The sequence below is a fragment of the Geospiza fortis genome, unplaced genomic scaffold (genome assembly GCF_000277835.1).
Source record: "Geospiza fortis unplaced genomic scaffold, GeoFor_1.0 scaffold55, whole genome shotgun sequence".
Taxonomy (NCBI): domain Eukaryota; kingdom Metazoa; phylum Chordata; class Aves; order Passeriformes; family Thraupidae; genus Geospiza; species Geospiza fortis.
In genome coordinates, this window is record NW_005054308.1 from 5,876,749 (window position 1) to 5,891,720 (window position 14,972).

General features: G+C 47.3%; 2 protein-coding genes across 3 annotated transcripts in view; one reads left to right on the forward strand and one right to left on the reverse strand.

The window, feature by feature from the left end:
* Positions 1–10,560, forward strand: part of HMGXB3 (HMG-box containing 3) — an 18,758-nt gene extending 8,198 nt beyond the window's left edge. For both annotated transcript variants that reach the window (XM_005418872.2, XM_031055315.1), the window contains exons 10-19: positions 242–391; positions 2,007–2,308; positions 3,644–3,771; positions 4,317–4,448; positions 4,716–4,900; positions 5,488–5,707; positions 6,783–6,916; positions 7,301–7,417; positions 7,730–7,939; positions 8,642–10,560. In XM_005418872.2, the coding sequence (XP_005418929.1) occupies positions 242–391; positions 2,007–2,308; positions 3,644–3,771; positions 4,317–4,448; positions 4,716–4,900; positions 5,488–5,707; positions 6,783–6,916; positions 7,301–7,417; positions 7,730–7,939; positions 8,642–9,112 (2,049 nt within the window). In that variant the 3' untranslated portion in view covers positions 9,113–10,560. The remainder of the gene's footprint in view (positions 1–241; positions 392–2,006; positions 2,309–3,643; positions 3,772–4,316; positions 4,449–4,715; positions 4,901–5,487; positions 5,708–6,782; positions 6,917–7,300; positions 7,418–7,729; positions 7,940–8,641) is intronic.
* A 223-nt stretch (positions 10,561–10,783) lies between these two features.
* CSF1R (colony stimulating factor 1 receptor) overlaps positions 10,784–14,972 on the reverse strand; it is a 19,544-nt gene continuing 15,355 nt past the window's right edge. The window contains 6 exon segments of the mRNA XM_005418727.2: positions 10,784–12,332; positions 12,811–12,916; positions 13,488–13,587; positions 13,863–13,974; positions 14,094–14,216; positions 14,959–14,972. The exon segment at positions 14,959–14,972 is cut by the window's right edge and continues 9 nt beyond it. Of these exon segments, the coding sequence (XP_005418784.1) occupies positions 12,201–12,332; positions 12,811–12,916; positions 13,488–13,587; positions 13,863–13,974; positions 14,094–14,216; positions 14,959–14,972 (587 nt within the window). The 3' untranslated portion in view covers positions 10,784–12,200.

Here is a 14,972-nt window from a genome sequence, read left to right on the forward strand (position 1 = left end):
GTCTGGAGAACTGTCCCCAGAATATTTAAATGCTACTTACAGGATTCTGTGCAAAGTGACAGGGCTTGCTATTGATGTTTAAACAAGATGTTATAAAGCGGAGGTAAAACATAGAGTAATCTTTTTTAGAATCTTGTTGGCTTAGAATCATAGAGTCATTCAGGTTGGAAAAGACCTTTAAGATCATGGAGCCCAACTATTAAAAGTCAAGGTCAGCAAACATCTCTTTTGTGTTATTCAGGATTTGGGATTAGCAACGTCACGTGGCAGAGGGAAATGCAAGAACCCCTCGTGCAGTTATGTGTATACAAACAGGCACAAGCCACGCATCTGCCCAAGCTGTGGATACAACCTTGCCAAAGACAGGACTGAGAAAACAGCAAAATCCCTGGTAAGGTTCAAGCTGGCTTGTTTTATCACATCTCTGTTGTGAGCTGGGCAGAGAAGTTTCGTTTGCAAGTCCCTATGGAAACATGGTTTGGGCTTTTTTTTTTTTTTTTCATTATGATAAACTTTTCTGACAGAATGGTTCCTATTTAAAATATCTGTGATGATGTTTGTTGAATTCCTGTAGCAGTGGTGCTTTAGGCTGAGAGAGTCTGAGCACACCCAGTGCTACCACTGGGTGTCTCCTCGACTTAAAAATCCTTCTGTTGTGTCAGTACATGCTGGGAAAATCGACCCTGAAGTCACCACATTGCTGTGTCAGCTTTGTTGAACTTCAGACTTCATCCAGAAACTCCCAAGTATGCTCTGCTTTGTGAGCAGTTTGGGGCTGGTGTCAGTTAAGTTAGTACATCTTGTATTAGAGCTTCCTGTTTTTAAGGGTTTGTAGAGCAATTTTACTTCCAACCTGAATTTATTTCTGGATGTAGGGGTTTTTTTCTGATGTATAAATATGTTTTCAGTTGTCTGCTGTTCTATGTGGATGCAATTAATTCTGGGGGTTTTTTTTGCCTTTGCAGCCTCGGAGGTTAGCTTTTCTCACACTGAATTGTCATGTTCTTAAAACAATAAATGAAAAAAAGGAGCTTTCCTGCTCTTAGCTGAAATGCCTACTCAGCAAATAGACAGAATTTTAGTCTGTGTAGTAATGACTCATCCACTTGCCCTTTTTTTATTTTGAAGAACATAACTTTGTTTAGTGGTTTTGTTTTTGCTTTAAAGATGCAAACAAACAGAGATGGCCTGTGTGAAACTCACACAAACAGCTGTGTAAGGAACAGCAGTGTGCTTAGCTCAGCTTCCATTCTGAGAGGCATGTGGCTTGTCTCTTCCTCGTTTAGGTTTTTTCTTTTTTTCTGGTTGTAGATCTGTTTAACATTCCTGTCACACAGTTCATTGTTGTCTCTGGGCTTTTGACTGATCATTTATCTCATTGCTGGACTAGTCAGAAAACCAGGTTGAAATGTTGACAGAAGAGTTTCAGGGATTAAACAGACCAGCCTGTTTGGGTTCTCTTTGTTCTCCTGGCACAACCTGGAGTTTGCTTCTCCTGTGTTTGTGCATTTCGTTGTGATGGTATGTGTTGGAGAAGGTAGACTTTAGCTGATAAATTGTTACTGATTAGTGTGTTCTGTGTATCACAGCCCCCAGTTCTCTGTTAGCACTTGGTTCCTCCAGCTTCTGGAGAGCTGGGCAGGCTGCCCTGAGCCTGTGCCTGATAACCTGTGGAGAAAGACAGTGATAACTGGGGGTTCAAGTGATGAGGGTTATTGAAGTGTTTGTGTACCTGTTGGTGGCTATCCTCACCCTCTGGATCCCCAATCCCTTCACTTAACAGTTTAATGGCCAATCTGTGATGGTTTGGCAGTGCAGGAGTTGGGCTGTAATAAACTATTTTTGTTAAAGTAATTTGAGCTTGAAGTGGAGTCAATGATTCAGCAGTAGAGTAGAAGTCGGGTTTACTGAGTGCAAAGGCTGCTGTGTTTCTGCTGCCTTTTATGACTTCTTTGGGCTTAATATTTCATCCCCATGCTTGCCTGTTGGGCTGTGTTGCTTCCTAGGAGGTCAGTGCAGGTCAGCCGGGCGTGCTGAACACCAGCGAGCCCCTGACGCCGTCGCAGAAGGAAACCCAGCGTCAGTCCACGCTGCAGCTGCTGCGCAAGGTGATGCAGATCCCCGAGAACGAGTCCGAGCTGGCAGAGATCTTCACCCTCATCCACGAGCTCAACAGCTCCAGGCTCATCCTGTCCAACGTGAGTGAGGAGACTGTGACCATCGAGCAGACCTCCTGGTCCAACTACTACGAGTCTCCATGTGTGCAGTGCCTCCTCTGTAACAGCCCCTTGTTCAAAGGGGGACACAAGTAAGATTCTGCTTTGCATTTTGACTCTTTCAAACTCATGCTGATTTTCTTTGTTCTGAGTCTGCCTGAAATAATATTTGCTTTGGCCCCTGGTAGTGAAGCTGGTGAAAGTGACACTGAGTAAGCTAGATGTGTTGGAAAGGGTTTGGCAGGATCAAAGAGTGACTGCAAAGTCCAGATGTAACTTTTTTCTTATTGAAACAGAGTCTTTTCATTAGTCATCCCCTCTTTGTTTTCCATTCTGATGCTTTGAGGCTAAGAGAGGAAAACTTGTGTGTTTACAGATGTGCATTGTGTGATTTCCTTTTTCTCTCTCTCCCTGGTCTGAGTATTTCCTGTGTGGGTCTTTTTGCTTATGATATTTTCATTCCTTTCATTTCTTAGTGTGTGCTTGAGTGAAAGCTTTTTTGGAGCAAATATCCAAATTGAAACCTGAAGGACTTCAAGAAATTTTTAGTAAATAAGCTAGATTTGTATGAAAGCCTGTTGATATCTCTTCCCTGAGTCTGCCAGACATTCTCCTGTTTCTGAAAATATGATCTAAGATTTTTCCTACAGCACAATGTCAGGGAGTTTAATGTTGTTTCTTTCTTAAAAAAAAATTATTGATATGAAGGATGGATATTTGCTTTGGTCAGGCTAGCACTAATTGAGATCTTTCCAGAAGAGTTGCTTTTTATGTTCTGTATTTTTTTCAGAACAGAGCAGTCTCACACCCTGTCCCTCACCATGGGTCTTACCAACCTGTGCACTATAAATCCTTGTCTGTGCCTGGCTGCTTTGCAGTGCTCTGCATGTGGGACTCTCCCATGTGCCTGCACAGGCTCTAATTGAAGCCCTGCCAGTGGGAAGGAGCAGACTTTGGCTTTGATTCCTGTTTTCTCCGGTGGACAGCAGTATTTCAGCCACTGGCACTCTCCTGTCTGAACTTCCCCCTTGTCAGTTACACTGTAGAGGAGCAGACCTTTCTGAATCTCTGTGTGCAGGACAGGCTGGCTGTGGAATGTGTTACTGATCACCACAGCAGTGGTACAGCCACTTCTCCCAGGGCAGCTGGGGCCATGGATTTTCTCCACCTCTGCAATAGTAGGTACTCAGTGTATGGAGCTGAAGGGATGCTCTAGTGCTGTTCAAAAGAATGTGAGCAGTGACCTGCCTCTGCCTGGGAAATCTGTTTTAAAATGTAACTTTTTCTGGTGTGATATGATGTGGTAAGCTGGCTTGGATTTACAAAATAATGAACTCATGTCAACTAGAATGTCTGAAGTTACTGCAGGGTTGGACTAAAGAACCCATTGGCTTCACTCCAAGTGGTTTTTTTGTTGTGTGTTGCAGTTCCCTTGCTGGTCCTCAGGAGTGCTGGCTGCTGACAGCCAATAGATTACAGGTGGTTACAGCTCAGGTCAAAATGTGCTTGAACCTGCAGTGTCTGGCCCTCCATAGCTTCACTGACATTTACACAGGTAGGAGAAATGTGAGCATACAGCATAACTACAGTCTGAACCCTTTGGAAGCCTTGGGATTGTATCAGGGCATTGTCCAGGCACAGAAAAGCTTGTTCCCTTCCCCAGCGTACTAAATCTGATTTATTTTTTAATTGCTTCTGCTTATTCTGCAAGTAAATCTGTATTTGTGAGTGAAAGCACATGAATATTCTGGTGAGGAAGACCTTGCCTTGGTTCACTGGCGTAGGTCTCTGTAAATGTTGAGTTCTGCAAGGCAGCCCCTGAGATCATAGTCGGAGACATCTCTGGAGAGTGTTGTTTGATGGCATTGGCCAGCGAGATGGATTGACAGCTGTTCCTTATAGCTTTTTAAATCAACAGACAGCTCTGAAAGGAGCTGATGTTTCAGCAGGGAACTCTGCATTTCAGAGGTGCAGGAGCACTGTTTGTGTTTCCATTATCCTCTAAACTGTACTTGTGTGTTGTGTATCAGTAAGGAATAAATTTCTTTGTGAGGAAGATCTGGAACCCTACAGACAATAACTGTCTTGTTTTAACTGCAGGCCTTTTCAATGTGGGTAACAAATTGTTAGTGAGCTTGGATCTTCTGTTTGCAATCCGAAACCACATTAAACTTGGAGAGGATCCCAGAGTGGCTGTTGGCAATATCCTTGACTCTGTTCAGGAGCAGACTGGTGAGTTTTCCTTCTTGCTTTTTACCATAACATACCAAACTGTGACCTGATGGTGGTTGTTAGGTTATAAAAAGGCAAACCTCACCTATTTTAGTGTGGTATGTTTCTATTAAATCACTTCCTGAACCAAACAGTACCTCTATGACCAGTTCTTTGTAACAATTCTCTGGAAGGCAGGTTTGGTTTTATCCTGTGTAGGAAAGCCCTACTACCTCTGCAGTGGCTTCAGGATGTGAAAACTGTAACAGTGGCATGTTCTCTTTTCAGACAAAAACCTGAGCCCTGATGAGCAGGCTCAGCTTCAGGAGCTGCTGTGCAATGGCTACTGGGCTTTTGAATGCCTGACAGTCCGGGATTACAATGATATGATCTGTGGAATCTGTGGCATAACCCCCAAGGTGGAAATAGCCCAGAGGAATACGGAAAATGTCCTAGCACTGAAAAATATAGAGGTACGTTTTTCCCACAGCTCACATCCTGTTTGTGTTCAAAGCAGATCATAATGATTTTTTGCTGACTCTGGTCTTCATGATGCACAATAAATACATGAGACCTTTGTGAGTGGTTTTCTGCTGATGCCTGACAAGAGGATGTGGCTGGAGCAGCAATGCCTGTGCTTCCTCTTAGAGGTGTTGATGTGTAGTTCAGGGAAAATGAGATCCTTTGTCCCTGGACCACAGCTTTTGTCCAGCAGCCTTGGGCAGTAGGAACTTCGGACGGAAGTTGTTAAATTTGGTCTTCTTCCTTTGACATGAACACATTCCTTTTTTCCTCAAGTTTTCCTGAGGTGTTGTCTTCTCTAATGGGGAAAAAAGCCTTAGTAGGAGAATGTAGCATGTCTGGATTTTATGTCAGATATGTAAATTTTGAGTCTTACGTGAGGCAAAGTGGTTGTGGGAAGCTTTAGGAGACTGAAATAATCTTGTTTTATTTGAGCTAAGCGCTCTCCTGGATAGTCCTCATGCTGTGAGTGACTGACACAGAACTGTCAAATGAACTGTGCTTTTTGTATTTGACCACTCTTTCTTTCTCTCTGTAGTTTACTTGGCCAGAATACTTGCCATCAAGCGAAGTGAATGTGGAAGACTTTTGGTCCACGATGGAGACAGAGGTGATTGAGCAGGTGGCTTTTCCTTCTAGCATCCCCATCACAAAGTTTGATGCCTCTATTGTTGCTCCTTTCTTCCCTCCACTGATGAGAGGAGCAGTGGTGATCAATACAGAGAAGGACAAGAACCTGCATGCACAGCCAGTGCCAGGTAATGGCTCAGGTTGTGCCTATTAAGGGAGTGCTTGATGTGTTGGTGACTTCAGTCTTGGTGATGTTTAACATTAAGAATAGCTGATTGCATGACACTTTAAAAGTCATGTGTGCTGAGAAAAGACAGGAACATTGAGGTGATTCCAGCTGTTCTCAGACTACTTTGTTACTTGAGGCTTGGTTTTTCTGTGAAGTTTGGATGCACTGGTGGGCTCTGGTGCATTTGAGGCATGGGGGACATGAGAGTATTGCACCCCAGGTGAGATAGTCTGATTGCAGAGGGATGCATGCACACCTTGAATGCCAGTCAGTGTTTGTTTCATGTTAGACTGATGCTTGGAGTGTGGAAGTTACTGGTAGTGCTTGGTATCTCAGTGTTACAATCTTGATAAAGGCTGATTAAGTTTTTACAGAACTTGAGAAAAAACTAGGGGAGTGTTGTGCTAGTCTTGATCAGAGTTGTCAACATTCAGTACATCCACTGCATATTGACTGCATGGAACAAGAAACAGTGAGGGGAATAATCTCAGATCCAAGAGCTAAGATCAGTTAGCACCTGATTCCCTTAAGAATTTAGGTGTTGTGTATAGGAAGGAAAACTGGCTTTGCAAGCTTAGCAAGTGTGTGAGTTGGCTTTGCAGACAGGGCTGCAGCTGCTTCAGAGTTGGGCTGCAGAAGAGCTGTGTGGGCTTTTGTGGAAGTGGAGTCCCAGAGAAAGAGCCAGGCAGATGTGAAGGCTGAGCCTGGAGCTGTTCAGCCCAAAGGCTGCAGTGACATTTATCTCTGCTCTTCTTCACTTGGTTGTCCTCACATCAGTCATTTAAAGGTTACAAATGACAGGATAGATAAGTGTTTATGGGGTCTGCAGCTATGCTGGGCTCAGTCTGGTGACCTCAGCAGTGAAGGGCTCAGGACAAGCGGTCTGTGACATGCTCTGTATGTAGGACTGTTCACAGCTCTCTCTTGCTGGCTGTGGGTTGTGCAATCTCTCCTTCTGTAGTCTTCTTAAGAAATTATTTTGATAAGTTCCCTTCCTGAGAATGAGTGCTGAGACCCGTTTCCTGCCTTTGCAGGTAATGGCAGTGCCTTGGTGAGGCTCCTTCAGGAAGAAGTCTTCAGGCCTGAGCTGATAAACTCTTACAGTGAGGAAGAGCTGCAGAGCTTTCTGACACAGTGTGGCATCCCCTGGGAGGCATCCCATACAAAGGTAATGGCTTGTTTGCCCACAGACAAGCCTGCAGGAGTGGAGCTGTTCTTCAGTGTCTTTCCCTCATCCGCTCTTGCCATCCTAGACAATTAATTTCTCATCTGACTGCACTAAGGGCAGGGATGGGTGCCAGCAGGTTATAGGATAATTTACACATGGTGAAATAAATTGAACCTTTGTGGGCTAGAAGAAAGGAAGCCTGTAATTACCTTGTCACTGGCTCAGCATTGTGTAATTGCTTGTCATCCTCACAGTGCTGTGTGGGATTAGGAAGTTATTGGATGAAGTGCAAATTAGGATTTGGGAGATCTTGCATGCTGCCTTTTCCCTCTCTGCAGGAATCTGTTAATTTTAGTCATTGTCTCTGGGGCCTGTCTTTTCTAGGATGAGCTCTGCTACTCCCTCCTGGCTCTCTATGAGTTTGTTCAGAATGGAACAAGCATTACACCATCTTCTACTCATCACACAGGAGGGAAGATCTACAAAGTGTGTCCACATCAGGTAGGGAAGACTGGAGCCACAATGGTTTTTTTCTTCCTTGGCTATTCATTATTTGACTTAACAGCATGGAACTTCCTTATGGAATAGAAGCAATGGAGTGGGCTTCTCTGAGCCTTGGGAATGAAACCTGTTCCTCAGGGCTTGGAAAATTCCCCATGACAAGGTGAATGTGTATGAGAAGGAAACAGGGTATCTCTAGAGAAAGTAGTTTTCTGGTTAGTGAAAGGAAGCTGGATTTTTTTAAGACTAGATTTTTTTCTGTAAGTTTTTAATTTTATTGTGCTCCTGATGTCAATCCTTTCTTTGTTCTAGGTTGTGTGTGGCTCCAAGTACATAGTAAGAGGAGAAAATGCTCGGGATCACGTGGACTTGTTGGTATCCTCACGTCACTGGCCTCCAGTGTATGTTGTTGATTCAGCCTCTTCAGTGGCACTGTGTGCAGACCTCTGCTGGCCTGGCCTGACTTCCCAGATGTGGGGGAAGAACCAGGGCTGCTTCTCTGACCCCATGGAACCTCCAACGGTTAGTTATGTCTCTGCCGTGCCAGTCCAGCATGGAAAAGATGCAAGGGAGATTAAAGTTAACACCCCTTCCACCCCCCCCATGTGTAACCTGCATTGTGGCTGAAGATAATTTCATAGAATCACAGAATGGGTCAGGTTGGAAGGGCCCTTAAAGCTCATCCAGTTTGTCCTCCTGCCACAGGCAGGGTCACCTTCCACTGGGCCAGGTTGCTCACAGCTCCATCCAGCCTGGTCTTGAGCACTGCCCGGAGTGAATTTGACTTGATAAATGTCTCCTGATTTAAGCTTTGCCAGGGCATCGCTCCTAAACATAGCAGAATATATTAGGTGTTGCCTGGGGTTTGTGTTTGATTAATTGTCCTTAATAGGAAGAGCTGTGCTGGGAGTGCATTGTAACAGTTCAGATCATGAACTTCGGAGCACGTCACTTATTTTGCCACAGCAACTGACTTCTTTCAGACTACTGCTGTTCCTTGAGAAGTGGGAGAGAAAGATTGTTCCTGGTGCCCTGGGATTATCTGAGGGCATACAAGTGAGGAAGGAGTGTACATATCATCCTTGTGGCATGTAGGGGAAGCCTGGATCATTTAGCCCTCCATCTGTCCTGGGTCATAGTGTTGTTTGGAACTTGGCCAGCCAGTAATTTTATCTTCTCAGCTGTGGGGAAGTTGTTGTTCCACCTGCTGTGTGTCTCCCCCAGTACGTGTCCTGCCCTGAGCTGCTGGACCAGCACTACAGCGTAGACGTGACGGTGGCTGAGCCCTCCCTGCAGCACCCCATCACCAAGTCCTGTGCGCGCCGCATCGTGCAGGCGGGCGCGGAGCAGAGCAGCCCCTGGGACGCCACGGCCCGGCACCGCTGCATCGCCCTGTGCCGCGAGCTGGAGCCCTATGGCGCCATCGCCGCCGCCATCGGCGACAGCAGGACCAGCACCGTGCGCCAGCGGCCCATCACCTTCGAGAACCCCACGCACTATTACCTCTACAACCGCCTCATGGACTTCCTCACCAGCAGGGAAATCGTCAACAGGCAGATCCAGGAGATCGTGCAGAGCTGCCAGCCCGGGGAGGTGGTGATCCGTGACGCGCTCTACCGGCTCGGCGTGGCCCAGATCAAAACAGAGACGGAGGAGGATGAAGAGGGGAAGCAGGAAGAGGATGGAGCTTGCTGAGTTGGTTTCTCTCTCTGGTCGTGTGGATGGGTGGGCTGAGCCAGCTTTTGCAGGTGTCTGGCTTGAGAGTTTATTTTTTATTTTATTTTATCAACCTCCACAGGTTGGAGATGTGATGCTGGTGGCTTTGACTGCTGTTACTGACCAAAGAGCTCTGTGCTTCCATAGCATCGTGATAGCTGCTGTGAGCATAGGTCTGTCACCCCCTTGCAGAAGGCTGCAGCTGCCTCCAAGGCATGTGATGGACCTGCTGTTCAGGGCTGTGGGATGTTGCCCTCCCTGCAGCTGGAGAGGGGAGAGGAGTTGCTGGTAGCAGGGAGTGTGCATGGTCAAGCACACACAGGTCATTTCATTCTGAATCTCGCTTGCTGACTTCTTTGTGCTTATTGGTGCCAGGGCTGGGGATGTGGGACCAGGCATAAACAGTAGATGGCTACAACGATTTTGCCCAAAACATTCTGAATAGGTGAATTTAGGATACTGACTCCTGCTTGGTAAACTTGCAGAGCTCTCACAGGCATTGGCTGCAAGGAGTCGTGAGGAGGAGGAGCTGTGCTGCTTTAACATGCTGTATCTGGGGAGCCTCCCTGGAGGCTGCATTCCTGGTCCAGGATTGTGAATGCTTTGGCTGCAGGGAGTTTCTAGAATTGTTTGTCCCTTCACAAGAGCACTAATAACTTAGAAGCCAAAAGGTACAGTGAGAGGACAGTGTTCTTAATGGTAAGGTAAGAACTGAGCCCCAGGGCAGCCGAGGCATTGGAGGATGGTTTAAGTGCTGTGCAGGGCGTGGCTGTGGAGAGGGGAGGGACACTCAAACACTGTCTGTGGGATCAAGGAGGAATGATGAATGCAGTGTCACCAGAGCAAGCAGGGTTCTGTATTCCACAGTCATGCACGTGCTGGAAGAGCTGCACCCATCACTTTGTCAGGTGTCACACCTGCCCTGCCCATGTTCCCACAGCACTCTGGGGGTTAGAGGAGTCTCCTGCTGCCCAGGTTGCTTTGTCAGCCCCTTGAGAGGAGTTAGGATGCTGCCTGTGCAGCAACCTGAGGGACACCTGGGTTGTGGGTGCAAAGCTGTGCTGTCACTACTGCAGCTCCCTTTGGCCATGGCTGGTGGTGAAGGTGTTTGGTGTTTGCTGTGACACACAGAGGAGACAAGCAGGATACCAGAATGCAAAGTTGCCATCTTGGGAGTTTATGTTGTCTGAGTGAGCAGTGGGGAAGATTCTGAGGCTTGCGGTGTGGTTGAAAACTCCCTTCTGTGAAGGGGAACCTATTGAGTACCATACTGTTAAAGTAAATGTATTAAGTCTGAGCAAATGCAGTAATCATGGCTTGGGGTTTTTCTGTTAAGAACATTAACTTATTATAAGAGACATTAGTGACTTTTTTCAGTCAGTGATAAAGTTTAATAAATTATCTCCAATTTTGGGGGTGAAACTGTGGTCAAGTGACTTGGGTTGTTTTTTTTTTTTGTGTGTGTAGAAGACCTGGATGGCTCCAGGAGAAAAGGCACAAACACTGCTGAATCTCTTCTGCATTTGCCTTGTCTTTGGCCTTGCACTTGCCCCAGAGACTGCTGCCATGTGCCACATGGTGACTTGTCAGATGTTCCATTATCACAACTGAAATTACATTCCATTATATCCATGCACAGGGACTACTTCAGAGCTTTAAAACCTTGCTTTTAATCGGTTTTTGTGTTACACAAGAATGAGTGGTTTTGAGAACTGGTACTGAGGAACAGAGTTGCAGGGTGAGTGGGTAGGCCAGTGCATCACCTCTGCTCTGAGCTGTTCCCCTCTGAGAACAGGCCTTAGAGCCCTAGGAAAGACTCATTTTGTTAAACATATTTTATTTTTTATAATGCTGACAGAGTTACATTAGCTTTTCATTTAGTAAGGAAGAATGAATCACTTGGTGTTAGCATAAAACCAGGTTTAATAGAATCAGAAATGGCCCACAGTGAAATTGCTCAGAGTGTGACAAAGGCCACCTGCAGTGCAGCTGTAGTTTCCCTGAGCCCTGTCAGTTGCAGTTTCTCTGTACCTGGAATAGAAATCCTTTACCCACTGAGTCAGGTGAAGCTGAGAAGGTTCTTTAGCTACTTCTGGTAGGTACACAGGACTGGGTGGCCAGGGCAGTAGTAACCCTGAGCAAGAGCTAGCTGAGAAATAGGTTGAAGTGTATTAGGCCCTAGCTTATGAAAAAAATCACCTCAGCTGTACTATTAAAAGTACATTAAGGAAATTTAGTACGAGTCTGTAATAGTGACAAAGGCAGTGATTGCTACATGCTCAGTAACTCAGAAGTTCTGTAGGGTATGTGTAATGTTGATCATTTGTAGACCTCTTTAAGCTGCCATTCTTTCATGGATTGGGGTTGTGTTCAGGGCTCTCATGGAAGAGCACTGTTTTCTGCTGTCTTTTACCTGAGAAAGAGCTGTCCTTCTGTCCTGTTAGTGAGGCACAAGCTCACATAACCCTGGGGTTGGCTCTGTGGCTCACTTCACCCAAACACTCCCTGCAGAAGCATCAGCTGCAGAGATGTGGATTGCACAAGGAAGTGTAGGGGTTAATGCATATTTAATGCTATGTAGAAGCTTTACCTATTTCTTAACACACTGCAATGTCCAGGGTCAGACTGACAAAGGGAAGAGAGCAGAACCATTCAAAAAGGGAGTATGTGAAGTAGTTCCAGTGCTAAGACATATTTCAAGATGTTGTAAAACTCAAGGGTTCAGTAATGTGAGTGACACTTGGAAATGCCTTGGCTGTGACTACTATTTTTTTAAAAACTACAAAACCCAAACTCCCACAGCCTTCTCTGGGGCATGGGGAGGCAGCTGCTGGGGACCTCTGTGTACCTTGTAGAGATGGAGCCTGTTACCAATCCTAACAGCTCTGTGCTGTGTGAGATGAGACTGAGGGACCCCAAGGTGTCTTCTTCGCTCTCCATTTGGTGAGAGAGTCTGTAACACTCACACTTCAGCAAGCACAGAGAAGGCCAAAGCAGAAGGTGTCTGTGTCCTAGGGTGAGCTCTGCGGAGCCAGGACAAGGATCAGCCCCAGGGTGAAGGTCCCACCTAACAGAACTGGTAGTTGTTGCCCTTGAGAAGTGGCTGCCCACTCTCCTCTTGCTCGCAGGACTCCTCACAGCAGCCAGAGGTGTCACAGCCACTGTCTTCCTCTGCACTGGAGGGGAGGTTGGTGTAGTCCTTGAAAGAAAAGGAAGAAACACAACACCCTGAGTGTGTTTTGGTCCCTTTGATGTCTGACACCTGTTCCCATGCAGGTGACCAGCTGGGGATGTGCTCACTCCAGTTACCACCCTTTGCTGTGCCCACGGGGCAGGGCTCACAGGTAGGGCAGGCATGTGCCTGTGCTTTTGTGGCCAGCTAGTCCTGAGAGAATGGACAGCAGGTCCAGGGCAATGGGGCAGGGTGCTGTGCTGGCAGTGCACGAATGCCTGTCACACTGAGGTTTCTGCCAAGAAGCCGTGCTTCCTTGTCCCAGCCCTCTTTGGCCGTGGTGGGGAATGACTGAACCCTTCAGCTGGATGCCTCTCTGCTCTTCCCACCAACACCACACTGCTCCCATCACCTTATGGTAAGGGATATCACAGAAAATGTGTCCAGAAGCTGTGTTCATACACGGGGAAAGATCCTCCCCCTTCTCCTCTCCAGAGGTCCTCACCTGCTCCTTGTGCACCTCCAGCTCTTTCTGGATGAAGCAGCCAATCTGGTCGAAGGTGGGTCTCCGTGTGGGCTCCAGGCTCCAGCACGCCTGCATGATGCTGTACCTGCAGGGCCACACAGGGACAGGGACGTGGCATGGTGCTGCTGGAGGGGTCTGCAACCCCAGGCTCTTCCCTGCAGCACTCTGCATGTCAGGGACACAGAACTGAGCAGTCCCTTGTCTTCTTCCAAAAAACCCATGGTGAGTGCAGTGCTCCCGGGAAGGGTGAGCACTGGAGTGGATGGAGCAAACTAATCAACAAGAAGCTTTATGCCAACAAGACTTCAGGCTTACACTCACCTCCTGTAGCCTACTCAGGCTTGTCTTCTCATAATCAGAGAGTCAAAAGAAGCTAACTAAAAAAAGAAGAAAACCCCACCAATTCTGGAATGTAGACATGTAACGTGAGTGTTCCCGTCCTCCTGTCCCTAAACAGGAGATGCTGGATAGACTGTTCCAGGCCTTGTTTTCCTACAGGAGCAAGGAGCAGCCTGGTAGGATCCATCCTTAACCTCAAGGCAGACACCTGGGAGAGCAGGCAGAGCTGTGGACAAGGTCCCTGTGCCATGGCCCATGTCCCTGCCTGTTGCCAGCCCCCCTGTTGCTGCTGTGTGAATCTCAGTGCATCCACTCACATTTCCAAGGGGGCGAAGTCAGGCCTGGCCATCTGGTATCCCTGCTTCACCATGCTGTAGAACTTGCTGTTCACCACCATGCCAGGATAGGGGCTCTTTCCTGTGACAGAAAAAGGACCACAGTGTTCAACACTCCAGCCTTGAGGGGTGGGAAGAGGCAGCCTGGAGCATCACCAGGGAGTTCTGAGTTAGAGGAAATGATGTGGGATTCTTTGTTTTGAATGGTCCCTCTGGAAACATAACACAGTGTTTTACAGCCCTGATAAACCTAGATTTTTGTCAACCTTCCTCCTTTCTTGGCAATTTTTCTGCAGATACATTAGGGCAGTAGTGAGCCACAGAAAACAAAAGGGGTTTGCAAGCTTGCTTTCTTACCAAGGGAGAAGATCTCCCACAGCAGGATGCCATAAGACCACACATCACTCTGCACTGTGTAAATGCAGTCAAAGATGCTCTCTGGGGCCATCCATTTCACGGGCAGGCGGGCCTGGAAGAGCAGAGAGTCCTGCAGACTGGGACAAGCTGGCAGCTTATGCTACACCCTGTCTGTCCTTTCCAGCCCCTCCTACCCTTGTACCTTCTCTTGTGCCCATTTTAATTACTTACATTGCCTTTTACAACGTAGTTGGAGTCATTCATGATGTCCCGGGCCAGGCCAAAGTCACAGATCTTGGCTACTCGTCCATCTGATATGAGCACATTCCTGGCTGCTAGGTCACGGTGGATGCACTGGGGACAAGAGACCACAACTGAGACCACAACTGAAACCCAGTCACTCGCCCCAAGCAGTCCCAAAAAATTCCCTATAGCCTAGGTCTCCCACCAAAACAATGCTTGTAGGGGTAAGGGAAACATGTACTGCTTGAAGAGCCCCATCTGAGGCACCATGTCATGTACAAACTGTGTTTGTAGCTCTCTTTCAATCACTTCATTTGCAGTGTTAAGGCTGTAACATGTCATGCTCTGTTCTTTAACCACTCATGGGGCTGTCGTCTTGCCCACAAGGGGAGGGTCAGAACCAGGGGCTGTTGACACTGTCCTCGTCCCTGACACAGTCACAGGGTGACTGTCACACTCTGAGCCAGCTCTGGCAGTCAGCTCAACAGCCACTTTCAGTTCCTTGTCCCTGGGGTAGCAGGGACACTGCCAAAGCGAGAAAGCTTCACAACAAAGCTCCTGACCTCGTGTAAAAGCAGGGGAGAAAATGTTGAGCCCAGCATGATGCACAGCCCTGGGTTCCCCCTGTAACACTGCCCTCCATGCAAGGGCGGGAACACCAGACACCAGGGCCCAGCCTGTCTGAACCCAGCAGACAGCAGAGAGACCCATGTCCAGCAGCAGCTTGCTTGAGCTTGGCTACCCCATGCAAAGACATCCCAAGCCTTCTGCAGCCAGGATGGGTGGCTCCTGCTTGGCTGGACTGGTGTTTCCCACTCGGTGTGCTTGGGGCAGTGTTCCTCTTGGCACTCACGTTCTTTGATGCCA